Raw genomic sequence first — 27,905 nt, 5'->3', positions numbered from 1 at the left:
ACTCGTTTATGACAAACCCCAAGCTTTGCAGAAGCGACACCGCCATCTGCAGGTGTTCGCGCAGCTTCCGAGGACATTGGTCCAACAGCAAAATGTCGTCCAGGTAAACGATAAGCCTGACGCCCTGACCGCACAAAAATTCTATCACCGTGTGCAGAACCTTGGTGAAGCACCACGGAGCGGAAGACAGGCCGAAAGGAAGGGCCGTGAACTCGAAGATCTGGCCCTTCCAGAGGAACTGCAGGAAGCGGCGGTGCGGGGGGTGAATGGGGACCACCAAATAGGCGCCCTTCAGATCCAGCCACACCAGCCAGTCCCGCGACAGGAGAATGTCGCGCAACAGATGGATGCCCTCCATCTTGAAATGGCGATACACCAACCACCCATTGAACTCCTTGAGGTTGATAACAGGGCGACGCCCGCCGCCGGGCTTGTCCACAAGGAAAAGGTTGCTGAGGAACCCCGAGGGATGCCGAGTTGAACGACGAATGGCCCTTTTGCGGAGCAAGTCTGCGACTTCCTCGTCGATCAACAGCGCATCGGCCTGCGAGAACACCATCGGAGAAGGGGCACTCACCTGAATGGGTTGGTCGTAAAACTCTATGTGGAAACCGCGGACGGTTTGTAAAACCCATGCGTCCGCGGTGATGCGTGCCCATTCCCCCCAAAAGGCCGCTAACCGGCCGCCAACACACACTTGATCTGCAGGAAGTACACTCACCGGAATTGGAGTTGTTTCCTGCTCCTTTCTTGAATCCACGACCACCAAAGCGTTGTCCCCTTGTGGGGTAGAAGTTGGTGTAGTTGGCCGAGGTGTTGTATTGCCCTCGACCGGAGCCTTGCCCTCTGTTACCGGCATTTTGGCCAGCACGGCCGGTCGCACGGTCCCTGTAGCGACCGGCCCCGGCGGAAAAACGTTGGTGGAAGACCCACTTGATGCTGGACTGGGCCTTGTCCAGCGAAGTAAAGGTGGAGACAAACTTCCTCAACTCCTTGATGAAAGGCTCGCCGAAGAGGCCCCCCTGGGCCACAGCCCCCGCCTCCGAAGAGGCCAGATCTCCCAGTTTCGGGTCCAATTTTATCAGAAAGGACCGGCGGCGCTCTGTTGAAAGGGCGCAGTTGGCGTTGCCCAGGAAAATGATCACCCGTTGTGCCCAGTTAGACAGCACCTCAGGGTCGATAGCTGTTCCGGAGACCTTTGCTTCCTCCGCCATGTCTAAAATCTTCGTAATCGGACCCACCGCGTCCAACAGCTTATCTTGGCAGGACCGCCAGGAACGGTCGATGCCCTTGCGGGGGTCTTTCATAAACTTGGCCAGGAACGTCGCCATCTTGCCATCCAGGTCCGGAGTCATGGCAACCTTGCCCTCCAAAGAAGGTCTAGGGCATTCCCGCCTCAGACACCCTCTGGCCTCCTTCTCCAGAGGTTTGCGCAGCCTGCTAGCCACGAACTTGGCCACCTTGTCGCCCGGGGCCCAAGCTGCAGACCGCGGGTGAATAATTTCATCCGGGTCCAACATGCCGGAGCTGTCCCGAGGTAACTCCGTCGCCGAGCTCGAAGGCCACCAGGACCGCTCTGACTCGTCGTCGTCAGTATCCGGGGAATCCCTATCCGGGGAAGAAGGTGCAACCTCCGAAGGCGTCACCGGGACCGGGGCGGCAGGCTGCTCCGTGGGGGGCGCGGTCGCCTTTGCTAAGAAAGCGTCTCGGAGACGCTCAAAGGCGCCCTTGTCCACCCCATGGGCACGCTCCGACGGCCCTTCCCTGCAAGGCTTCTTCGGTGCTGGAGGACCCTCCCCCGAAGGGCCTGGAAGGTCAGCACGCGCCAACTTGGCGCACTCCTCGACTATACGAGCTGAAAGGCGGTCCTCCATAGGGCCGACTACCTCCGTCACGCACCTATAGATGGAACTATCCACCGCCTGATAGAACTCCTCGTCGTTCAAGTAGGAATGAGGCTCCTCATAGTACTCATCCTCCATGGTGGGGGCAACCAGACAGGCGACCACACCCAACTCAGACCTTCAACGGTCACCACAATACAGCCCCAGGCTCCAGGGGGTACAAGGAATTCCAACAGCCCGGAGGACCGTACAGTTTTTGGGCGGTAGGAACTGACCGCAGTCGGGGCGCACTCAGACCCAGTACAGCACGCCGACCCACCACAAGGGACCAGGCCTGCCCCCCCACAGCGCGCTACCACACCAGGGGCTAAAGAGTGCACAAACCGGTAACACCGGCAGCAACGCGGTAATCCGCAGTACAGACCCTCAACAGGGCGTAAAGTGACGGAGTCACTGAGATGGGGCTACAGACCCGGCAACACCAAGCGTCACTGAGGGGGCACGAGGGCAAGGCTCCGCGTCCGTCGGGTTCCTCAGCGCGGCTCCTCTGAAGAGAAACCGCGCGAAGACCAACGAGACGGGGCAGTGCCCTCTAGCGGCTGATACACGCTGCGGAACCACAACGGGACAAGGTCGCGTAAGGGGCGGAAAACCCGCCCCCGTGACACTATCGGGACTCTGTGGAGAAAACAGCCACAATGCTTACACAGATCCCGAAACACAATCAAGAAAAACCCCCAAAGTGAGGTAACCACAATAACCAAGAGCAAAGAGCAAAGAGAAAACACTTAACTGGCTGCGGAAGCAGCGAAGAAAGAGGAAGAATGGAATGAGGGGTCTGCTTATATAAGGATAATGGACACTGTGAAAGGACTAACCTCGGATCTTCCAAGTTGGAGTGCTGGGACTTGAAGTGAAAGTCTGAGACATTTGCACTATTTTGCTTATTTTGATGTTTTTTCTTCCTTGATTGTAACCGATGATGATGTTCCAATACAATAAGAGCTTTTCTGGGCTGCTATGCGTTTGTGTTTTAATAAATAGCGGAGAAAGAAAAGCATAATCTGAGCCTCCGTTCCTGCCATAGAATTTGAGCGGTCTGTTCTGCACCTTTCTCCCTCTGTCAGCGTTTCCATCAGTATGGGAACTGAACACATACCTAGAGCAACTAATAGAGGATCCTTTCAAACCCACACACAAGGAATCTCTGCAAACGTTGTTCTGGAAGAGTGCCTTTTTATAGGCGACAACTTCAGCAAGAAGTAAAAAGACTTTTTCCATTAAACCCCCTTACTTAAAATGTGATAAGTTCATTCATACTGTGTACAACTAAAGATTTTTGCCAAAGATACGAACTTCATTCCTCGTTAATGTGAAGTTCCATTTACTAGTGACTTTCACAAAACAGACCAATTATTTGTTTCATATGGCAACTTTAACAATTAATTCCTTTAATTAAAACCTGTCATATTAAGTTGGATTACATCATGTCTCTTATTCTACCATGCCAAAGCTGGCTGTCTTCTGAGAAACGGAGTACGGGTGCGTGCATTCGACAAGAAGCATTACTGCTACAACTGCACACTTCTCTGGGGTGCCTTAGGAGATGTATGCAAGTCAGCAACTTTGTCTTCAAACCATATATTTGTCATGCATTACTATCTGGATGTTAGGTCGGCAGCTGAAACAGTGTTATGACAGAAATGCCTCATAAAAGCACATTACATAAAATTCCATTAGATTTCATTACATTTCATTCCTGAACTTTTCATGTTAAAAACAACAATAGAGAAGAGAGGATATGATTCACGGGGCAGGTATAATTTTACAACACTAATTAATTTCTTGTATTCCTCAATCTTACTGCTACTTTTAAAAAGCTTAAAATGGCACATAGGGTGTGGGGATCAGTGGCTTTCTGTAAAAACAACAATGCAGTTCTTGGGGTTACTATAAAATGAACATAAAAGTACAAAATGAAGGGTGTCCTGCAGAGACCTATTGTCGCAGCCGCAGGCACCCTTCTGCTCAATTGATACGGTAAAACCAGCAGGGTAAGCTAAAATATTTGGTAACCAATTGAGCCTAAAACGGCACATTAAAAACCGATCATTTTGGCTATACATAAGAAACAGATATGATTCCATATTCCTGTATTATAACGGAATAGGTTTATTCACCTCTTAAGATTCTGTTTCCACCAACGCTTCAAACAATGGCTCAGCCCTCCTGTCTTTTGAAAGCTGCTTCTCCAAATTTCCACTCTACATCCTCACATTCCTAAAAGAAAACTCTACTTCCATTGATGCTATCCTTTCCCGAGGTACCAGACGCTTGTATCCCCTTTTAAGATAAAGTTGGGAGCTTATGAGACTTGATTGTGTAGAAAGAACAGTTATCATTTCTAAATCTTTTTTTTTTTTTACATATTTTTTTAGTTTTTGAAATTGAGGTTTCCAACATGGCCTTCTCGGCCTACATAGTGCAATGATAATATAAACAGAAAGAAAATGCAAAACTATAATACTAAGAAAATGCATCCAGCCTTCAAATCCCCCTCCTCCCACCCATCTATTGCCATACATAAACGCAGTCTAAGTGATGCATTGATTATCGCACCTCTGTGTATCCCCCCCCCCTTCCTAGAATGTCTGAAGTTCTTCATCAGTTAGGTGTTGTATTGGATGGACCAGTCTAATTTCTGAGGTCATTTTTAGGTCTCGCAGACCTAGAGTTGCAGCGCGCATGCACTGCTTGCTCTGCGAGGCGTATTGTAGTTGGGTATGTTTTAGAAGTGGGGTGGAAGCCCCAACTCTATTTTTCATTGACTGGCGTCATCGTCTATGGTAAACGCTGGCTTCCGATTGAAAATGAGGCTTCTTTATTACCGCCCTGTCTCCTATTGGGATCGCCCATCCGTACTAGATCTTTTACTTGCGTCTTTATACTGTCTCCTTTAATGAGTCGGTAAAGCACTTTTTTCCAGCTTGTTTACAATGGCTTTGGGCTGCTGGCCGGCACTCTCCATCCACCGCTGCGCTCTGCCAGATGTTACCACCCACTTGAACGGGAATCTTTCTACATGCAGCCTGTCTCTGCCCCTTGCTAGTGCTGCTGCTGGGTCTGCTCGGTGACGCCAGGAAAAGCCTTCCCCCAAGCTGTGGCCGCTGGTGCCGGCAATGCTTCCTGCTTCCCCAATAGAACCTGCCCTGGTGGGGAGCATTTCATTAACTGAAGTGTATCACGCCCTCTTTAATGAAAGATATTCTCTCAAATCTTTACATCCCTTTCAATTTTAAGGTGGTTATTAGCTTTTTTCTGATTCCTTTTCGCAGTGAGTAGCTTTGGGAGCCAAGCGCACTGCCGCTGTGTTTTTTAGGGGTGTCTGCCCCTCCCCCTCATGCCTTCTCACTGCGTGTTCTGCGCTGCCGCTTCCTGGGCACTAATGAGGGCTCTAGGGGTGGGGGCGGGGTGGGGTGAGGGGGCTCGCTCCCCAAGCGGCGAGAGCAGGAGCTTCCCAGCGCCAGCATGTAACCAGAGGCAGCTGCAGGGCTGGGCCCACCTTCGTCCAAGTTCTCTTTCCTCCTTCAACACCCCCTTCTAATTCACCCACCCCTCAGCCCCCCACCCCGCCTCTTCTGTCCCACTTTCCTCTCTTCCTGTGCTGCGGGCAGGAAATCCCGCTCCTGTTCTGTTTCTTGGCGGAAAGGTAAGTCCCAGGTAAACCTATCTCTAGAATCGACCCGCGTTTCTGCTCTCGTCTCCAGTCTCTCTTCCCCTTCTCTCCTACAGCCCACTTCTGGTGCTTACTTTCTTCTGTCTTTATTACTCTCCACCCCCATCCTTAGTCTTCTGGCTCCACTCTTACAGTTAACCGCAAGATGCTCTGTAGGTCCTCACATAGCTCCATAAAGGCAGCGGACCACCGACCCTCTTTTCATCCAGTTACTCTCCTCTCCTTTCATACTCATTTTCTTTCCCTGTGCACTTGCACCTTGCTTTTAACCCTCCTCCCCTTTCTGTTCTGTCCCATTCTCTTGTCCACCTCCTGTGCCATTTCTTGTGCTCCATCTTTTCATCCTGTCCTCCATTCTTCTGTGGTTACAGAAGAACCCCTTCTCCGGCTGCCATCAATGTAAGGGAATGGTGTCCCTCTGAACCCCAACTTACTCCAGAAGTCTGACGCTCCCTCCTAATCTTTGTACCCCTAATCCCAGAGAGCCTGTATCCTTCCTGGTGACCCTGCTGGCTTATCACAATGGGGACAAGAGCCCCCCTCAATCCAGGTGCCCCGAGGCCTTTCCTTGTGCAACACAGGGCACTTCTCGATTCAAGAAACCTCAGGGAAAATGTACTGTTATTTTACTCAACGCAGCAACCAACGTTGTTCTGTTTGGTTGAGTGAAAGGGCGATACAGGACAGTACCCAGGTGTCCACAGAGATGGGGCACTTAGCACTCTTCCTATTTTCTGGTGCACTTCCAGGCTGCATAGTGCCGTGCACACACTGGTGCGCCGTAGTGCAGTGCTGAATGCTACTTTGGGTTACTTTTGGTGACTTTTCACCCGTGCAGTGTTGCTAAATGTGGCCCCTACTTCTTAGGCACGCAGGCAGCTTCCACTCAGGACAGAGCATTTGCCTTAAGAAAGCCCACCTCCCCCCTTTGTCACCGTAGAGCACCTCATTCATTTGTCAGAGGGTCTCTCCTCGTGACTCTTAGCAAGGGTGCCGTGGACCCCAGTGCAAGCACGGAATATAAGCACCTATCTGCAGATTACCTACTTTAAAAAAAAGAGAAACATGAGTGGTGTCTGCCCCTCCGAACACTCAGCCTTGGTGCAACTGCTCCTGCTGCACTATTCATACCTAGCCCGTGTCTCGTGCCTCTGGCCCCACCTGCCTCTGACACCTCCTGCATCTAACACTCTGCACAAGAGCACCTCTTCCCTTAGTAACGGGCACCTCAGTCTGCGGTCCTCTCACATCTTACAACGGTGCTGCAGAGGGGCGCCTCCTGCCCCGGAGTCCGAACAAGGGCGCCTCTTATCCCAGCCCCGGCGCTTGGTGCTGCTTGAACGACCCCGTTTGTTGCCAAGATGCGCGCGGCTTGGAGCCGTCCAGGGCCCGTCCTCTGCCCTTGTATTCCTCAGCCCTACTTTATTCAACATATACATGGAGCCCCTGGCACACATTGCGGAGGAATTTGGGGTGGGCATTGTCAGTTATGCCGACGACACCCAGTTGGTGTTCAAAATAACGCCAGACAATAGAGACTCAGCTGCCAACTTCTCTAACTGTATGCTATCAATAGCGACGTGGATGAACACCAACTGTCTCCGTTTAAACGGAGATAAAACTGAGGTATTGATAGTAGGTAAAAATGCCTCTGTTTGGTCCCAGGCTTGGTGGCCTAGCGAATTAGGAGAACTACCGCTGCCTGTGGAGACAGTGAAAAACCTCGGAGTCATGCTTGGCTCCGACCTCTCAGGCAAAGCTCAGGTGAATAAAGTCACAAGCAAATGCTATGGCACCTTAAAGGTACTCCGTAAAGTACTTGATCTACTGCCGACCGAAGCGAGAAAAACCATTGTCCATGCATTAATATCCCCTCATTTGGACTATGGCAATGTTCTCCTACTCGGTCTAAATCAAAAGGGGCTGCACCAGCTACAATGCATACAAAATTCAGCAGCACGACTGGTGCTCGGTCTCCCTCGAAGATCATCTACTAAACATGTGCTTGCCAAGCTTCACTGGCTCCCTATTAAAGAGAGAATTATATTCAAGACTCTATGCTATGCACACCGCATTGCTCAAAACAAAGGTCCTGGCTATCTGAGAGATCTGATTACCATCCATAGGCCGATCAGAGACCTAAGATCGTCGGGCATGATGCTATTTAAAACCCCCCGCATCACAAAAGCTAAGATGGGCGGAAAATCCTTCCGCTACCTGGCCACCAAATTTTGGAATGCTCTGCCTATCCACCTGCGGATGGAGCCATCTGAAAAGAGTTTCAGAGCTAAACTTAAAACCCACTTATTTCCCAGGTACTAACCTTAGCTCCTAGGGTTCTTGCTCTTCTGTTGGGTTTGCATTTGCAGTCAGCGCGGGGACACACAGTCTTGTGCAGCCAGGCGCTTAATAAATGCTTATTATTATTATTATGTCTGGCTATGGATGACTCACGGAGATGCTGAATTGTTTCCAGTTCCCTAAGTCTGCAGATGTTTCTACCCGGCCCAAGTGCATGGGCTCCACATCCTCCCGTTCTCGTGGCCTTGACCTACAGACCTGATGCAACAGATCCCTTCCTCACGAAACACCAGTGCGGGCTACCTGGGCCCTGGGGGCAGGGGGACCCCCGCAGTGCTCGTAGGGCCACTGGCCCTGTGCAGGAATGAGTATCCTTCCAGCTTAAAGTAGTCCTAAGTGTAGAGCGTCATTAAAGACACGGAGAGAGACACCGCTAATGTTTATGGGGCGCTGACGCTGTTTGGGGTGAACACTCTAATCTGTGGGAGGGGGTCATGCGTGCTTTCCCTTTCTAAGCAGCCCGGGACAATGGAGGCCTATTCTTTAAAATGAAATAGATCTCACATTTACTATAATTAGGGCTATTGGCATTATAAATGACAAGGCCCTTTGTTTGTGTTAATGATCAAAAACAGTTAAACAAAAGATATTGTCATATACAACGCCAATAGCTCAAACTTTCACAAATGCGAGGCCTATTGCATTGCAAATGCTTGTTGTTTCACAGAAGCCAGTTAAAGTATATTCACATGGAACTCTGAGTCCACCTCTCCCTCCCACACCCAACTCTGCTCCCTGTTATATAACCTAGTTCTGCTTTGTATTGCATTTGTTTCTACTCCCATACATATATCGTCATATTTTTATCATCTGACTTATGTTACAAAAACATTTGCACATGGTAATAACTGTTTGTCAGAATATTAATTTTAGCAACTCAAAAGAAACACCTGACTGCTTTCCGATTGACGAGGACCATCTTCCATTATGTTATTGAATCTTTCTTAAGGCATACTATGTTACCATAATGGCTGCTGGCTGTTTGTGTGAGTCATCGTTCAAAGCTGCCTGAGCGGGAATAATGGCGAGTGATGTCATCAACAACAGTTTGTGTTAACCAACTATCTGACAACAACTCTCTCTAGAAGATGAGATGGATGCTTTGACCTTTTGCTTATGAATCAATGATGTTGAGGTTACAAACTGACAGTTGTGATCTCATAAAACACTAACCATTGCTTCTAGTAATGTGTGACTATTCATTTAATATTCCAGAGTGAGTTTGAAGTAAGCGTGGTCTTTGCTCACCCGGAAACAGATGGAGACTGCCACTTCCTGTAAGTACTTCTGGTAACAAGAGATGCATTTGACATAACAGTGCTGCTCTGTTATAGAAAAAGGCACTTCACTCTAGCCTTTTTTGTGCTTTTCCCTTCTGTTCGTTTTCCAAGGAGAAACTGAATTAATTCATGCTTTATGGAGATATATTAAACACATGCATGGTTTATTTTGTCTTGATTTAATTATCTAGATGTCTGAAGCCTTGTTTGTTTGAAATATATTTGTTGTGTATTTCCTCAGCTGATCATTACTCATCCTATTACTTTAACACATTGTAAACGGGAGGTGTGACCACTGACTAAGCTGTTGATCTTGAAATTTGAAGACCTAGGTTCTAATACTGGGTTCTGCACTTAAACAGTGTGATTCTGGGTAAATAATGTAATTCTGACATGTTTAGAATTCCTAAACAAGTTTTATGTAATGTAAATATTTTTAGTTTTAAATTGTGTATAATTTTAAATCGAAATGCACTCTGTTCTGTTTAGTAAAGGGAAATTCACAAATCACAAATAACACTCTGGTTTCTGTAGCCCAGGCTAGAGTGGATCCCACACACCATACCGCTATTTGTCCTGCAACTCATGAATACTATAATCCTTCTATAATAAAAAATATTCCCTAAAAGGCTCGCCACTGCTTCTTTGATCAGTCCTGGATTACATTAAGTAAAAAAAAAAGAAAAATGCTAAAGCAATCCGCTTCAGATCATGCATCAACAGACATGAGCGTTGAGGGATTAAAGTGATTATTAAAGAAACCACTACTTATGTTATAAAGGAAGGCTGCTCATGTTAAAAATAAGTGCTGGGAACAGACATTGGAGCCCCACGTGGGAATGTTGTGAACAGGCATCACAGCCTGGGAATCTACAGCAGTACCCAGAGGTAGGAGGCAGGGACGAGGTCTGGGGTGATTGCAGGGCACAGAGGTCTTTGAATATCTGCTTAGATCCACATGAGCTGTAGAAAGGAGCTCAGAGCGGCCCACATCCCATTTGACAGCAGGGAGTGCAGGCAAAGACTCTGGAGTGTGGCCGGCCTCAGCAGAGTGTGCAGGCAAGAGAGGCAGCAGAGACCGCACTCTTGTGAGCATTTGTAAAACATAGAACTGTAGGAACTGTGTCTGAAGATCTGCAAGACAATATTGACGATCTTGTATCTTTCCAGTGTCAGGGTTGTTAACACTCTGGTTGTTTTTAGCTCTAGTTGCACACAACAGATGTGCAGGAGCAGGCAAGTGTTGACAGTGGTCTGAGATCATCGATGCTGGCACCACGAGTAAAACTCATTGACTATGTGCGGCCCTTTCTGAAATACAGTTACGCCAAGTCAGCGGCGTCACTAGGGTTGGTGTCACCCAGTGCGGTAACTCATGGTGTCACCCGTGCGGTCCGCACCCTCCAGCACCCCCCTAGTGACGCCACTGCACAGTGGTTCCCCCTGCAAAGTACCCTGAGGCGGCCCCTCACGCTTAGGATTCGGTCAGGATCTCCCAGTCAAGAGACCCACTGCCCGTGCACAATCCCGGACGGGTCCCCTGGAGCGCTGGAACCCGAGCCCCCCGCCCCGCACTGCGGGCACCATTGTTACGACACTGGGTCTGCAGGAGAGATGAAATGCCAAGAACACCCTCCAGCAAACTCTACTGTTAGTAACCTGCACTCTCCGTACTGCACAGCCGTGGTGTAATAATGCCATACTTTAACTAACTACTACTTTGAATTGACCTGGCACTACCTGCCCAGCTCTCTTGGCTAACTTTTCTGCTTATGTATTGCACAACTCCCGATGGCTTTTATACTGCCTTCTAGGCCCACAACACTCCAGGGCACGGGCATTCTTGTAATTGTGGACCAGCAGCCCCCACTGCACTCACCCAAACACCGCAAACTCTTCTCTCACAATGTCTCCTTCCTACAGCACTGCCAGCTGTCTCTAATGTGTTGTCACCTTGCGTCCCAGCCACATATCAGGTTACTTACCCATCCTACACATGATGGACATTATGTTCTCTCTGTACCAGTTCTCCGGTGGCCACCTTTGTTCTATTGCCCTCTTATGTACATGTTGCTGCTTTGCTGCTGTTTCCACCCGCCCCGTGGGCCCACTTTGTTGTTTTTACTTCTGTGACATTGTTATCCATGGGGTGTGCCACGCTTTTCCCTCTCCGTGTTGCTGATTATGGTGCACAGTTTCCGTTTTTACTGATTTTTAAAGACAAATTCTGAAAGCCATCTGTTTTCCTATCTGTATGTATAACATTTGGATAAAAATGGGAAATTAAGTTGTATATTGAGTGACTTCTAAATGCTGTCAGTCGTGACTGACAGGCCAAAGTCTGTGTGTGTGTTGCCACGTAAAGGGCATCAAAAGGAGAGGAAGTTTGCTATTGAGGCTTAAACCACTGCAGATGTGCGCAACGCTGACAGTAAATGTGCATGTTTTCATAGGATCGTTGTGTTTTATTACCTCTGGGTTTTCATAGCTTTGAAGCCTGCCAGCCATTGAAGAACGAGTGTACACGAGTGTACATGTATCAGTTAATTACATGTAGCAGTATACTAGGTTCAGCTTAACTTTTTAACTAAACGGAAAATAAGTGCAGATAAACAAGTAGTAAAAAATAAACATGGGTACATATAGACGGAAAAATAAATACCATAAAATGTCGAGCGGTATATATTTTTCCCTTCTGACGCTCTAACACTGTGACTGCCACTCGCTGAAATTACACCTGGACCTGCTTGCTACAGCAGACGAGGGCCGGGGGCCGTGTGCGACGGCGCTGGGCAGTTTATATCTCTGGGGGGGGGGGGAGTAATGGGGGTGCGTGCGTGTGAGGGTCAGCTGCGGGCAGAGCGGGGGTCCCATTTTTTGGCATTTTGGTGTCACCCTATGTGATGGTGTCACCCGGTGCGGACCGCACCCCCCGCACCCCCCTAGTGACGCCACTGCGCCAAGTCAAAGCCAGAACATTGGTTTTATATGTTGGAATATTGCTCTGTTTAATCTGAGAGGGTTGTAGAATGAGTCTTGTTTCCTGCTTTTTTGACAGAAATATTGATGTTCGGGAGTAGTTTCGACAAAATGTAGTGTGCACTGCCAACCATTAAAAACGTGGGCTGAAAAGCTTACGCAACACAAAAATATCTGCCTCGAAAGGCTTACTCAGCCTACTGCCCATGGCGGAAAGTAACATGTTGCTCCGTCAGTAATTGGCTGCTGTGGAGCCGTTCATTTGGACATTTATCTGTTCTGAGTTTAAAAAATACATTGGCGCTGATAGCACCACGCTTAGAAACAATTACATCCCATCAAATTCAGAGCATTGGTTTAATAATATATGAAGTTGTATACTCCAGGCAAACCCACTGCCATCAACAGAACAAATTCCTTCTCTCATGAATCCATCTATATCAAAATCAAGCTTGACCTTTTTTGCAAACAAAATATTTCCCTAATTCGCACCTATGCAAGAATCAGCCTTGCACTCTTCCCTCTGCCCTCACCACCAAGGTTACATACAAGACTTATAACAGCAACAAGAGGTGCACTTAGCAGTTTACAAATGCAGGCGCGTCTTTCCAGGGAGCAGTCTACAAACTCTATCTGCTGGCATCAAAAAGCCCAAGCTGCAGCAGCACCCATTGACAATAGAGGAAGAGCACTTACCTGCAACCTCGAATCCAGCTTTCCTATTCCCTATAGGCAGGGTCACTCAGTTATGCGGCTGAGAGGGCCAAATTATGTGGCAGGGTTGAGTCAATTATGTGGCAAGAAACGCCCAAATTTGCGGCGTAATGCGGCACATTTTGTGATAGTATTACTTCATACTTGTTTTGTTTTTAAACTTGTTAACACTGTCTGGGCATTAGTAGCACCTCATAAGTACCAGTTAAGCACCCAAATATAGCAATAATCAACAGAAAGGTGACCAGTCAACCTTTATAAAAGTCCTTCCACTTCACTGTAATACGTGTTGCTGCATTTTACATAACTTTGAACTGTTTGAGCTAGAAAGAATTTTTTTTGTTAATATCTGTAGAATATGCAGTAGGTGGTGGATTATGTGGAAAATGTGGCAAATCTATAAATATGCAAAAACACCATGGCCCCACAATCACATAATTCCAGGGCCCCCCCTATAGAAGGAGACTGCGGAACCGTGAATGTAAAACAGCAGAGTCCCTCTGCCTTAGTGTTTATCAGTTCAAATGGTGGAATGAGTGAAGGCTGAACCATGGTCTGTTAGCTGAAAGGTAAATGTTAGAAATTGGTAGGTTGTTACACTGTCCACATAGAGGCCCTTCTTCCTAGTCAGGATAAGGGAGTTACACTTCTGAAATAACCCCCTTCTCCCCCCAAGGTAGCATGTCATGAGTAGTCAGGCCTATCTCAGAGGCTGTGGGTAAAGCATTTGCACATAACATACAATAATACAGTGAAAACACTACAAAAGGACACCACACCAGTTTTAGAAAAATATCCTATATTTATCTGTCTAAAACAAGACAAAAAGAGAAAAATTCAACACACCGTTATGAAAAAATATTCCTAAAGCAAAAATAGACTTTAAAAACATTTCCTTGAAGTGGATTGCTCTGTCCGGGCTACCACGGCGCTATGGATCAACAAATCCCAAGGATCTGGCCGACCGCTGCGTTGTGGCCCGGCAGCAGTAGCCGAAGACCCTTTAAACTGTACTTTTTTTCTGTCCGACAGACGCGGCATGGGCGGGCGTCCAGGCTGTGGTGTGAATTGGAGCGTAGCAGTGCAGTGCCCTCAGGCCTCGATGTAGGCAGCGGCTCGGTGGCGGTTGTCCAGCGGCATCAGTGAAACCAGGGCCGTGGTGCAAAGTGGGGCGGTGTTCATCGCCATGCTGACGGGCTCTGTGGAAGCAATGCCGTCCGCCGAAGATCAGCAGTCTTTGGGGCTGGTGTCGGTGGGCCGAGGATGCGTATTGTGGGACGGGGCAGTGCTTCGTATAGCTTATGAGCAGTGCCCCAGATAACGGTTCAGACCGCAGTGGCAAAGTCAGCTGTTAGTGTCGCCTTCGGTGAGACCAGGGTGGCGGAGTGAAGCAAGGCGGTGCGGAGTGCGTTGCCCACAGTGTACGGTGCAAGCAGCGCTCGGTGGCAGTGTCACATGTCGTCGTTGAGATCAGGGTTGTTGTGCAAAGTGCGGCAGTGCCCTCTGCGGTGCCTTCAGGTCACAGAACCGCCAGCAGTCTTGGTGGCCGCATCAGATTGCAGTTTCCCTCTGCAGCAACTGAGGCACGCATACTAAACTGCACTTTTCTATCAGCTCCCCTTGGCCAGCTACATTTGTAAGAGTGTTAACCTATGGGAGAAGCACCCTTTCAACAGTGAAAACAAAATGCACCACAATTCACTATCAGAACATGTACAACACACCAGTACATGTCCCACCTTTCACATAAACTGCACCCTTTCCACAGGGATACCTTGGGCCTACCTGAGGTGGTGTCTTGCATGTAAGAAAAGGGAAAGCTAGGGTCTGGTAAGTGGGTGCACTTGCCAGGTCGACAAAGCAGTAAAAACTGCCCGCAGACACTGCAGTGGCAGGTCTGAGTATTCTTCGAAAGGCTGCAGGCCCACTAGCAGCATTTGATTTACATGCCCTGGGCACCCACGGTGCGCTATGCACTGTACTATTGACTTAGTGGCAAATCAAAGTAGGCCAATCAGGGAAACACCAATCATGATACAATTTATAGAAAGAGCACTTGCACCTTAACACTGAACAGAATTGAGAAAGTGCGCAGACACTAAACCAGCAAAACTAAGTCCAGCATATCACCAAAACCAGTAGGTCAGGAAACAAATAGAAAGGGGAAAAACCCCAAAAGATGCCAGGTCTAACAGTAAAGAAAATCCAAACATTTGCAGGTGAAAGGTTCTAGCCTTGTAATTCATAACTCCCCTTAATGCACGTGCTCGCACTGCACAAGAAAGACCAGAAATTGCTATCTGCATCAGCTGCCTACCTGACCTTTCCCAGCCTCTCTCAATCTGAAGCCAGGCAGTGACAAAACTAAAAAAGTAGGTGGAGCCCAGAGCCCGCATTTATTCTGCCTTTACAATTGAATGAGGAGCTTTTCTAACTTCGCCCCTGGCCATTGCAGTCAGTGTATGAGAGCAGATTTTTCCTACACTACTGTTTGCCGGCCATGCCCAACACAGGAAGTAACAACTCTGGCTTCTTATGTCATGCCTACAGACCGATTTTAGCTGTCTCTTATCGAAAGACTTTGTGCTCACCGTGCCACAATATTACAGTGGGTCCAGAGCCTGTCCATTGCTTACCATTGGTTGTCTTTCTTGTTACTCTCAATAGCCTCTCATTAAATGGTGTTTCTTCCTTTCTTTGTGTTTATCCCTCCTCTGGAAGCATAGCTTCTTAACTGTCTTTTTGATTGGATGACTTGTATCCTTCCACTACTCACATCAAGGTTTTTCTTTTTCTTTTAGCATTCCAAGAGAGTGCATGTGTTTTCTAGCTCTGGTCCTCGTGTGGATCCTTCCATCAAATACCCCTGCGTGCTCCATATTTCTTCCTCCTTCTCAAATCCCTAATTTGTGCATTGCTCCCAACACCCTGCCTGGAGATAGTTTTCCGTTTTTTTTTTACATTTTCTGATCCCCTCCTCAAGCTCCTCCATTGCTCTCCCGCCATTGACCATTGCTTTCCTCCCATGTTCACTTTGCCCCGAATTATTATTGCTCTCCCCTCCTCTTCTGTCAGAGTCTTTAAAAAAAAGGAAAAAGTTTATATTTATATTTTTGAAGGGCTCGACAGCTGCCATTTACTGCCAGACCCCTTCTTTTTTTAAACACACTTTCGCATATGTTATATATTGTTTTTTGGCATAAATAAAAAAAGAAGTGACAAATCTGAATATGTCATCCTGCTGGGCAGCTGTCGCATCGTTGCCCAGGTGTTTGTTCAAATCATCCCACTTGTTTTCTTCTTTTTTTCTGCAATGCTGCACATCATTAGCAAAAAGATTTTCTTGTTGCTGCTGCCTAGCAGCATTAACATAGGTCGAAATGACAAGACCTATAGGGTTTGCTAATGTTTGTTGCCAGTGAGACCTCACCCTTGGTAGATGTGTATCTGAACTCCCATCCTTTAAAGCATAAGATACAACTTTTGGTCACAGAGCAACCAGCCCTGTTTGCTGAGCTGCTGTACTATATTGTCCTGCTCCTCTCCCTCTGTTCCGAGAACTCCCATGACCGCTGCCCCTGACCGTGTTATTGTTCCTACCTTGGGGGTTGAAAGGTATTGACTTGTACAGTGCTTACCTTCAAACCTCTTTACCATGGTATTCTTCCAGACTCTTTCTAGCCTGCTGATTGTACATTGGTGGCACAAGAAGGTGAAAAATAACATGAATATGACTTCACCCAGTCACTTGTTTATCTTTCTTTCTTTTAGGGCCACAAAATGTCCAGATTGTTTCAAGCCAACGAAGAATAAATTGGTAGGATTCCACTGTGTTCTTTTTGTTTTTTTTCGTTTATTTTTATAAACTATTAAATGATTGTGCGTGAACAGCGATTTAAATGTTCTATTGGTTTTTGAAATATCAATACTGTCCAGCTTGCAATTAGTGATTCTTGCAAGCAATTTAGTATTGCCTGCATCTTTTAATAGTTCTCAGTTTCTTTGTGTACATTCCAGAAAAGGTATATGAACTAAAATATGACCACTCTGTGTTACTTAACACACCCACCAGGCACCCTTTCATTAACCAGACTCATGATGCGGAGATTTCGTTTTTGGAGGGCACATACCCCTCAACATCAAAAAAAAAAATAAAGGAGACAGAGAGGTAGTGAGAGTGGTAACAGTCTTCTCCTTTTTAGGTCGAGGACCTAAAGGCTGCGCTTGCGCAGTCTCCGGTCGGAGAATTAATGTTTTTGAGTACGGGGCTTGAACCCGCCTCTCTCCTCCATCTCTCCTCCATTGACTGGCTTCCTAAACGGAAGCCAGCCATTGTAGGAGACAGGCGTCACTCCAATCAAGCCCCGTCTCTTTCGGATTCGGGGGCGTGTTTTTGGCGTTCTTTCCACCTGTGACGTCATCCGTCACTCAGAACGCCAAAACACGCCCCCGAATCCGAAATTGTTCGGATGTTTGCGGCTGCCATTTTTTTTTTGTGCCGTTCACTTTCCAGTACCGCTCTGCTATTTATTGGAGACTCACTTGGTCCCGACACGCCTCCGGCAACGTCCCCCGTGTGCTTCTGAGTCAGGGTGCACTTTAAAAGATCAACGCGGGGCTCTGGGCTGCCTGTGTGCCATTTTGGATCCAGTGCACATTATGATGTGCGGAGGAGAGAGAGGGGGGTCGGGGAGAGAGGGAGTCAGCTCCACAGTCCTCAGGGAGACACGTCTCTCTGCCTTCTCATCAGCCGGCAGCAGCTAGCAGCGTTTGACTCCTCCGCAGCATAATCTGTTTCCTAGAGTTATTCCGAACGAGTCTTTGCGTGGCAAAAAGGCATTTTGTGCAATTTGTTGCTCGGGTTTCCCGCAGCCTGGCTCCCTTTCCACGACGAGTTCACTTTGCCAGTTAAAGAATAATATCGGATTAACCTCTTGGCTGCTGTTCGGCAAAAGCTGTGAAATAAACTGCGGGATACTGAGAATGAATGGGCCATTCCGGAGAGAGGACATATTTTGAATGGAGCACAGAGCTGCCAATCCCGCCCACCCCGGGAACCGATCCCTCTGCATTAAAGCCAGTTTTGGGCCCAACGAGAAGACCGGGACTTACGTTTTACTCCTACAGAGAGGATTTCAAGTGGGCCTCGGTGTGCGTATAGTGAGGAATAGAGAGGGATGGCACTACTGAGTGCCAAGTGGACAGGTAGGCTGCTGCTCCTGTCTAAGGTGAGCTACTGCACCTGTCACTAGAAACGTGACTTTGGGGAGAGATACGTAAAAATCACTTTATTTTCATGCTGTGCAAGGCACACAGCAAACAACCGCCGCTATCATAACCACCCTAAAGAAAGGAACTTCTTTAAATGTATTTATGTCTTGGGGAGGGTTGCATATTGCCTTTTGTTTACTTCGAAGAGCTACGAGATGTAACACAGTCGGAGCAGCTTGATTTCTGTCACTGACAGGGTCGGAGGCCTACCCTAGTATTCTTCATCATGGATCCCAAATACAAGCGGACTAGTTGAAAGTATCTCAGAACATATCCGTGTTTAGGCTGTCTCTTAAACCTATATTGAGGACTGTGCCTCAGTGCAGACTCGGCTTCTGTGCACTTAACACTTCAGGACCCTGAACTCCAGTGTCCTTCCATTGTGTTTGATTCAATTGAATGCTCTTTTGGACAGTTAGCTGTCTACATTCCGCACAGTATAAGGTTAGGCATATAGTGATGTATCAGTCTTCATAAGTCTCCTTGTCCTCTGCCCTAGTAGGCCTTGTGCAGCATACAGAGCTTGTTGAGGACGCAGAGTACTCTTAACTTGATCCTCTCAACTACTAGGAGACAGTAGGTAGAGCCTTCAAGACTGGTATTATATGCTCAGGATCAGCAAAGTCTGGCTTCCTGGTTTTGGAGCCTTTGCATCCTGGTTAGGTGGTTTTTGGGATTAGTCTAGTTTAACATCACCGGAGCTAAGCTGACCTCGACCTGTTAGTCAGGTGGAGGGATTTTTTAATGAAAGGTGAGCTGCAGGTTGACTAACTTGACCACCACATTTCTTCATCAAAAATGATTCCAAAATTACTGATAAGTTACAGAGGAGGCGATAGTTCAGCTGTAGGTGTTGTTAGGTCACAGTTTGCATTGACAATGCATTACTTATTCTGAATAACTATGGTGCCCTTCAATTAATTTGCACAAAGCGACCCCAAAAAAGTAAATCTACTTTGAGTTTTCCATGATAATTTTGAGTAGATTCAACAAACTGATCCTTAAAATAAAGGGCATTTCAAATGTGACATATTGTGACTCCCATAGGATATTCTGATCCTTGATAGAGAAAAGCAGCTGAACGGAATTGCACTGAGCTTGGCATATAAACAAAACTTTACACACATGAGTTCTTTTGCGTAGTTTGGTGTAAATCTGTTCAGTAGTATTGAAATATTATTTAAAAAATGTTCCAGTCTGGGAAGGAAGAGGTTTAATTGTACAGACATCTGGACCTTTACTTCCAAAGAGTATTTGCAAATCAAATAAAAAAAGGCAGGCCCTAGCACGAATTAATGTTTTTCCCACCCTACATTGTAGATTTGTGAATCCAGCTCACAAATCTACAACGCTCTGTATGGGTGGCCTTCAGAAAAATGTCCTAGTATTCACTGAACACAGTGTTGGACAAACAAAGACAAACATTGCCAATGCTATTCAGTCTCACTGACTTTTTTTAATGTATCTTTATTGATTTCAAACATAAACAATTACCATATAAGAACATTAATAAAGAGGGGGCTGTTGTGCCCAACCGGCTACCCTGAGCACGCTATCAAGTAGCCAGCCTTGCACTCATATTGTAATGAATCAATTTCTGCAGACTGGGAAAGCCTCAGGGCTCAGTTCAGTAAATGGGATGGCCTTGTAGTGAAAGGTGTGTGGCTCGGTCTGTGTGGCTCTGCCTGTGTGTGTGTGTGGCTCTGCCTGTGTGTGTGTGGCTCTGTCTGTGTGTGTGTGTGTGGCTCTGTCTGTGTGTGTGTGGCTCTGTCTGTGTGTGTGTGGCTCCTTCTGTGTGTGTGTGTATGGCACTGTGGCTCTGTCTGTGTGTGTGTGGCTCCTTCTGTGTGTGTGTGTGGCTCCTTCTGTGTGTGTGTGGCCCTGTCTGTGTGTGTATGGCTCTGTCTGTGTGTGTGTGGCTCTGTGTGTGTGGCTCTGTGTGTGTGAGGGTGGCTCTGTGTAGGTGGCTCTGTGTGTGTGGGTGGCTCCATGTGAATTACTCTGTGTGGGTGGCTCTGTGTGTGTGTGTGGCTCTGTGTGAGTGTAAATGCAATAGGTCATGCATATGCGAGCGATTTAAGCTATTGGCATTGTAAATGACAATGCCATTTATTTAACGATTAAGCTATTGGAAATGTAAATGACAATGCTATTTATTTATGATTTAAAAAAAAAAAATCATGAGCAATGCCAATAGCTCTACCTTTAATAATGCCAAGACCATTGCATTGTAAATGCTTGTTAAGGTATGGCTTGACAGCGCAGCTATTGAGAGACAATTATTGCACTAGAGAGGGGTCTTGGCTCCACCTTCCTATTGGAAGCCCGGAGTACATGTTTTGATAGGGAAAAAGTTGTGTGCTTCATCAAAAAAAGTGCTTACCCGCCACTCAGCTAAGATCATGATGTTTATTTATCCAGCTGCCTAGGCTTGAAAGTTCAGGGGCACATGCATGAAATTGAAATGCTATAAAAGTGTCTTAGAAAACGAGATAATTTATGTTGTTTTCTTCTGCAGCAGCACCGATATGAGTTCTGGCTTGACAGTGCACCTAACATTACATTGTTTATTTTATTTTGATTATTGATATTTCTATGCCATTAAATATTTGGGAAAGGTGTAGCAAATAGCACATTTATTTTTATTTCTTAGGTTTTACTTTTTATTGGAACAACTCGCTCCGCAGTCTAACTCAAACACAGCATACATTAGCACTTCGAACAAATTGAAATTGTTACACACGTTGTATATTGTTCAACAAGTCTCCTCCCCACACCCGCTTTCCAACCATACATGTTACTGTGAGATCCACCTTGAGTCTGCGATTTCAAGGGTTCAGTTCCTTTCTTTAAAAATATGAATCAAACCGTAAGCTCTGATATCTCTTCTTATTGTTGGCTTGTGTCTAGGCAAGCCACTTATTCCCTAAGTGCCTCCCAGAAATCCAACCGTCTCGAGACCAGCGGCAAAGTCTCTACATATAACGCAGCAAGGAGGTACTTGCACATTAACATGCCCTTTAGCCAGTGCTTGAATTGGGGAATGCGCATACTTTCCTGTGTCATTGCCACCCTACATGGACCCAACAAAGTGGCCTTCAACAACAGTTTCCTGTATTGTTTGGGGACATTACACACATAATTCAGCAATGCCACCTTTGAGGATATTGGTATCCTCGCATGTGTCGTTACACTCTATTCCTGTATCACATGTGACCCAAACGCAGCTATTACCAGACAGTCCCATGCTAAGTGGAAAAAAATCTGCTCGATTGGCAAAGCAGTGGTGGTAACGGTGATTGCCAGATAAGCTGTGATTAACCATGCACACAGGGGAATAGTAAGCCTGATGGAGATATTTGAAGTGCAGTAAGCTATACTTCTCATTAGAGGAGATCTATAGTCTGTGCACAGCAGAACGCCCGCTGCTTTTCAGTAATTTCAAGGTCCAAGGACCACAGTAAGCGAGCGTTCAGCTCCAGCTCAGAGATTAAGCTCATGATAATGTTGTACATGGGTGTGATCAAATGCATTGGAGATCGGTTTGCCAGTAAGAGCAACAATAGTCCTCAGTCTGCTGGGGCCTCTTGGAATGATGGCAGAAGTTGTTTTAGCATATGTTTTAGATTATCAATCAATCAATCGGGGGATTTGTAAAGCGCACTACTTACCCTCTAGGGTCTCAGGGCGCTGGGGAAGGGGGGCGGGGGGGGGGGGGGTTTCAGCTGCAGCTAGTGGTCGAAGAGCAGTCTTCTGAAGGCCGGGAGGTCTGCTGTCTGTCGTAGGTGGAGGGGGTGGGTGTTCCAGGTCATGGCGGCACGGTGGGAGAAGGATCTGCCCCCGAAGTGGTTCTGTGGATTCGCGGGACGGCGGCCAGGGACAGGTCGGCGGAGCGGAGTTTCCAGTTGGGGGCGTAGAAGGAGAGTCGGCTGTTGAGATAGGCTGGACCGGTCTTGTGGAGTGCCTTGTGTGCATGGATCATGAGTTTGAATGTGATTCTTTTGTCGACGGGGAGCCAGTGCAGGTCTCTAAGGTGCGGGGTGATGTGGTCTGGGTGTGGGAAGTCTAGGATCAGGTGTGCGGAGGCGTTCTGGATTCTTTAGAGTCTGTTGATGAGTTTGGACGGGGCTCCGGCATAGAGGGCGTTTCCGTAGTTGAGTCGACTGCTGACGAGGGCGTGGGTGACGGTTTTTCATGTGTCCGCCGGGATCCATCTGTAGATCTTGCGGAGCATGCGGAGGGTGTGGAAGCAGGAGGAAACTGCGTTGACTTGGTTGGTCATGCTGAGCTTTGAGTCGAGGATGACTCCTAGATTGCGTGCATGGTTGGTTGGTGCCGGGGGGGGTTCCCAGTGATGTTGGCCACCAGGAATCGTCCAACGCTGAGGGGTTGGGCCCAAGGATGAGGATCTCCGTCTTGTCCATGTTCAGCTTGAGCCGGCTAGCCTCCATCCAAATGGCCACGGCCTTCATACCCTGGTGCAGGTTGGATTTGGCGGTGAGGGGGTCCTTGGTGAGGGAGAGGATCAGCTTGGTGTCGTCCGCGTAGGAGATTATGTTAAGGTCGTGTAGTCTGGCGATGCGAGCGAGGGGAGCCATGTAGACGTTGAACAGCGTCGGGCTGAGGGAGGATCCCTGCGGGACGCTGCAGATGGTTTTGGTGGTTCCGGATTGGAACGGGGGGAGGCGGACTCTCTGGGTTCTGTCGGAGAGGAAGGAGGGGGTCCAATCCAGAGCCTTGTCTCGGAACCCTGCGTCGTGAAGGCGTGTGCATAGTGTGTGGTGGCAGACGGTGTCGAAGGCGGCGGAGAGGTCCATGAGGAAGAGGGCTGCTGTCTCGCCGTTGTCGAGTAGGATTCTGATGTCGTTTGTGGCGGCGATGAGGGCGGTCTCGGTGCTGTGGTTGCTGCGGAAGCCTGACTGGGAGGGGTCCAGGATGCTGTTGTCTTCTAGGTAGCAGGTGAGCTGGGTGTTGATGATCTTTTTGATGACTTTCGCTGGGAATGGGAGCAGGGAGATGGGCCGGAAGTTCTTGAGGTCGCTCGGGTCCGCCTTGGGTTTCTTTATTAGGGCGTTGATATCGGCGTGCTTCCAGCTCTCAGGGAAGGTAGCGGTCTCGGAAGAGAGGTTGATGATGTTATGCAGGTGGGGTGCGATGAGGCTGTCGACTTTGTTGATGATGTGGTGGGGAAGAGGATCAGACGGGGAGCCTGAGTGAATGGTGCTCATGGTCTTGATTATGTCTTTGGTGCTCACGTTGGTCCATGTGGTCAGAAGGTCGTGGTCGGTGGGGTTCGGAGTGTTTGTCGTGGGGGGGTCCGTAGGAAGTCAGCCGGGGGTTGAAGCTGTTGTGGATGTCGGTGATCTTGCTGTTGAAGAAGGCAGCGAGTGTGTCTTACAGGGCTTGTGAAGGCGGAATGTCGTTGGTGCAGGAGCTAGGATTGGAGAGTTCTTTCACGATGTTGAAGAGCTCTTTGCTGTTGTGGGCGTTGTTGTCGAGGCTGCCTTTGAATGAGGTTTTTTTGGTGGTCCTAGTCAGGTGGTGATGGTTGCGAATGGTGTCTTTGTGGGCTGCGCGGTTGGCGGGCGTTCTATCGCTGAGCCAGATGTTTTCAAGTTTCCGGCAGGTGCGCTTGGAGGCCAGGAGCTCCGGGGTGAACCAGCTTGCTCTTTGGCTGGTGTCTCCGTCAATGGGTTGTCTCACTAGTGCTAAGGTGTTTGCGCAGTCTTCCATCCAGAGTCTGAGGGTGCAGGCCCCATCCTCGGGGTCGGTGGGGCTGGTCGGTGGGTTGAGTGCGAGGTGTGTTTCTAGTAGGTCCTTGGTGACTTTGCCCCAGCGTTGGCGGAGGATCTGTGGGGTGCGATGGTGTGTGACGGGTTTCTGGAAGGTGAAGTGGATGCAGTGGCGGTCGGTCCAGGTGATCTCGGAAGCGTGGCTGAAGGCAACGTGTGGGCTGGAAGAGAAGATGGCATTGAGCGTGTGGTTGGCGATGTGGGTCGGGGTTGTGATGATCTGTTTCAGTCCGAGGGTGGCGAGGTTGTCGACCAGGGTGGAGGAGTTGCTGTCGTTGTTGTTTTCCAGATGGTAGTTCAGATCGCCGAGCAGGATGTAGTCAGTGGACGTCAGTGCGTGCGTGCTAATGAAGTCGGCGTTGGAGTTGCAGAATTGGGGACGTGGGCCGGGTGGTCTGTAGACGAGGAAGCCTCTGAGGGTGGTCTTGGGGTCCGTGTGGATCTTGAAGTGCATGTGTTCGGCGGTGGTGAGGGTGTTGTCTGTGTTTGTGGAGACCTTGATGGTGTTCTTGGGGATTATGGTGATACCTCCTCCGACTCCGTTGGTGCGGTCTCTGCAGGAGATCTTGTATCCGTCGGGGATGGCCACTGCGATGTCTGGGGCGGAGCCTTCGTTCATCCAGGTCTCGGTCAAGAAGGCCACGTCTGAAGATGTGGTGGTGAGTAGGTCCCAGAGTTCGACGGCGTGCTTGCGTGCAGTCTGTTGATCACCGAAGCGGGTGAAGGGGATTGAAAGTCCTCAAGGATTCTGAATGTTTTGTTTGGGAATAGGTTCCCCACCAGCCTAAGCCTCTTGCGTCGTAACAGTGGAAATAGTGCTGTATTGGGGGTCTGTGTGGGCGTATAGATAATGTGTGACATCTGTATAATCTGAATATCTAACATGGTTACCCTATAATTCTGCGAGCCGTGCCAGAGTCCATCCAGTGCCCCTCACTATCTCGATTTAGCGGTCTGGTCGGCTCCGTCTGCAGTACAGTTTGGCCTGTATGGGGGGGGGGGGGGGGGTGCCAGCCCACCCTCTAGGTCTGCCAGCCCACCCTCCAAGTCCACATGTGGGGCCTATGTATATTATGTATCTAGTGGTGAGCAATGTGCCATCAAATAATAGATTTCAAAATCCCCCTCAATAATATGGTTTCTGTAGCTTGGACCAGCCAATGCACAGATGTTTCCCTGCTCATGCTAGATTGATCATGGTGAATCTCAATTGATTGAAGAAGACACTTAGGGATAGGAATATTTTCGGCTAAACCAGCATTTTCATGAGGGCAATTCAGCTTACCACAGTGAGGGGACGTTTGATCCATTTTTGTACTAAGAATTGGATATACATGCCCAGTTTTTTGCTTTTATAATGTGCCTGTGGTACATCATAGCAGAAACTCCAGCTCTGGCTGCGCCATGTCCTTTGTGAGTGGCATCAGTATGCAAATAGCACATTTTAAAGCACACTGAACCCGTAATCTCGCCCATTAGTAGATGGGATTTTGTGGACCTGTTCGGAAAGTATGATAGAGTGCAGTCCGCAATGAGCCCTTAAACTGAATCAAACTATTAAATAGGATGTATCTGGTGTCACAAAGACAGATGTTGTACTCCTGGCTCTACCACATTGTCATTCATATATTGGTAAAAGCTCAGTTCCAGCCACAGTAATAAAGATTAGTTAAGGATTTTAAATTAGAAGTAAATATCATTTGGTTATTAGCTTTATCCAAAATAATCTATTTGCATCTATTACCTCCTTTTTGATGTAGCTAAGCACAATACAGTTAAAAACAGGCAAAACACAGCCTCCTGATTTGTCCCTAATCCCAGTGACTTTACCCTGTAATGCAAGAGCCACAAACTACTTAAAATCGCATAAAAATGCCCTTGAATAAATGAATGCACTTAACACATATAGAAAAATGAATGTATTTGTAGCATAGGACATTTGTGCTTCAGTATGAGTTTTATATTGCAGCAGTGGAAATTAAAGGAAAGGAATTGAACACCTTAAGAGTGACATTTCTCTTTTGATCTCGGACAGTTTATTTTTATGATGGAATGAGTGGAGAAAATGTTACTAGGGGAATAATTTAATAGCTTGTAACTGATGACATAAGATGAAAGAACAGTGTAAAAATGAAGGAGGTTATCAACCCTTCACTGGATGAAACCCCTCAGTCCTACTGAATACCACTGTTACTGAAAATGTTGTGTTTGTTATAAAGAAGCCTAGCCTACCTAGGTGCTATGTTTAGTTTTTGACTTTTTTCCATAGCAACATTGCTTGTGTAGAGAACACTACTAATACATGGTGTATCTGTTGTCAATGTTGTGGCATAACAAGCATATTTAAAAAGGATAAATGGGGTTTTCTAAAGAGGACATTGATTTTTTTTTTCCACATAGTACGTTGATTCCCAAATATCCACCAATATGAAAAATACTGCTTAATATATGTCTTCTTGGCATGCTTGGAAAGTAATGTTCTCCAGGAATACTTTATATTCTTCATCTACCAGATTCAAGGCATGTAGAGGGGTTAGTAGTGTGTACCAATTAAGAAAAGATGCAGATGTGAGCAAACCAGTTTGTGCTAAACCATAACCTAAAAAAAAGCTTGCCCTATGCATGAACTCCTCTGCTCATTCTTACCCAAAATAAACTTCCATATTTACTGGAATGCGTTCCCATATTAACTTCTTTCTAAATGATTATTTATTTGAAACTGATCACAAAAATACTCTCTGCATTGTTATAAGTTGTGTTCAAATTATATCTCTGTCTGTATTGTACATATCTTCTCAGTATTGCAATCATTATCAATTTAAAGAGAACTGTGAGAGAATGAGGTATTCTCTGTTAGCTAATGGTTTGTTTTAAAGCAAAAATGTTTGGAAAAACTAAGAATTACAGTTGAATCTTTCACAAACTTTGGGGGAAGGGGCGTCCACTAGGAAGTGTTTGGAAAAATAATTCTTAATAAATGTGTTTTAAAATATCTAAGGCCTGTAGTATTGTTGAAAATCTTAAAGAACGTCTTGGGAGAATAAGTGACCATATTTGTAGACTGGCTCAGGTCCCTTCCATAACACCTAGAGGCTCACTGGCTCAGACACCTTCCATGCATGGGGGCCAGGCATTTCCAACGTACTGAATACATACGGTTTCTTCTTTACCCCTAGCATTTTCCACTGGGAGCCAATTGTCCTTCTAGCAGCACAGAAGGATAAGAGAGATGATGACTGTTAGACCTGGCATCATTCGCGTGAGTCTCCCTTCCATTTTTGACGGGTTGGCTCCTCTGTTTTGCAGGATTTATACTTTGGACACTGTGCCACTTCTAATCAGTGCCACGGTGCAAGTGCTCCCCGTGTTAAATTGATATACTGATTGGATTCCAAATATTGGGTTATTTGATTCATCTGTCAGCCACTAGTACAGTGCACCTTGTGTGCCCAGGGCTTGTAAGTCAAATGCTGCTGGTAAGCTTGCAGCACTGTTTGTGCCACCCACAGAAGCAGCTTGTAAAATGTGTCTCAGGCCTGCCATTGCAAGGCCTGTGTGCAGTCTAGCACTGCCATATCGACTTGGCCAAGTGCACCCACTTGCCAGTCCCTAAACCTTCCCTTTGCTTCATATTAGACACCCCTATGGTAGGCCCAAGGGCAGGGTGCATTCTAAATATAAGGTAGAACATGCTCTGATGTGTGTAGCATGTTCTAATAGTGAATTACAGCCGTTTTCGTTTTTCACTATTGAAGGCTACCTGTTCTCATAGGCCAGAATGGGCATTTAGATTATTACATTCTTATAATTCTAACTGACTCAGGGAACATGGTAGAAAATCGAATTTAGTATGCCTGAACTCAGAATAATAAAATACATCTTTAAATAAAGTTTATTTTAATATTCTGTGTTTGCAAATCCCACTTTT

At 47.2% G+C, this 27,905-nt stretch overlaps 1 protein-coding gene across 3 annotated transcripts in view; it reads left to right on the top strand.

Annotated features, from left to right (window-relative positions):
* The window catches only part of PUS10 (pseudouridine synthase 10), a 342,171-nt gene that overhangs the window by 137,799 nt on the left and 176,467 nt on the right, over positions 1-27,905 (top strand). For all 3 annotated transcript variants that reach the window (XM_086951846.1, XM_086951845.1, XM_086951847.1), the window contains 2 exons: positions 9,157-9,218; positions 16,686-16,731. In XM_086951846.1, the coding sequence (XP_086807972.1) occupies positions 9,157-9,218; positions 16,686-16,731 (108 nt within the window). The remainder of the gene's footprint in view (positions 1-9,156; positions 9,219-16,685; positions 16,732-27,905) is intronic.

Source organism: Lissotriton vulgaris, unplaced genomic scaffold, assembly GCF_964263255.1.
Source record: "Lissotriton vulgaris unplaced genomic scaffold, aLisVul1.2 SCAFFOLD_1047, whole genome shotgun sequence".
Lineage (NCBI taxonomy): Eukaryota > Metazoa > Chordata > Amphibia > Caudata > Salamandridae > Lissotriton > Lissotriton vulgaris.
The sequence above is the reverse complement of the archived record's forward strand: the minus strand, read 5'-3'. Positions and strand labels throughout refer to the sequence as shown.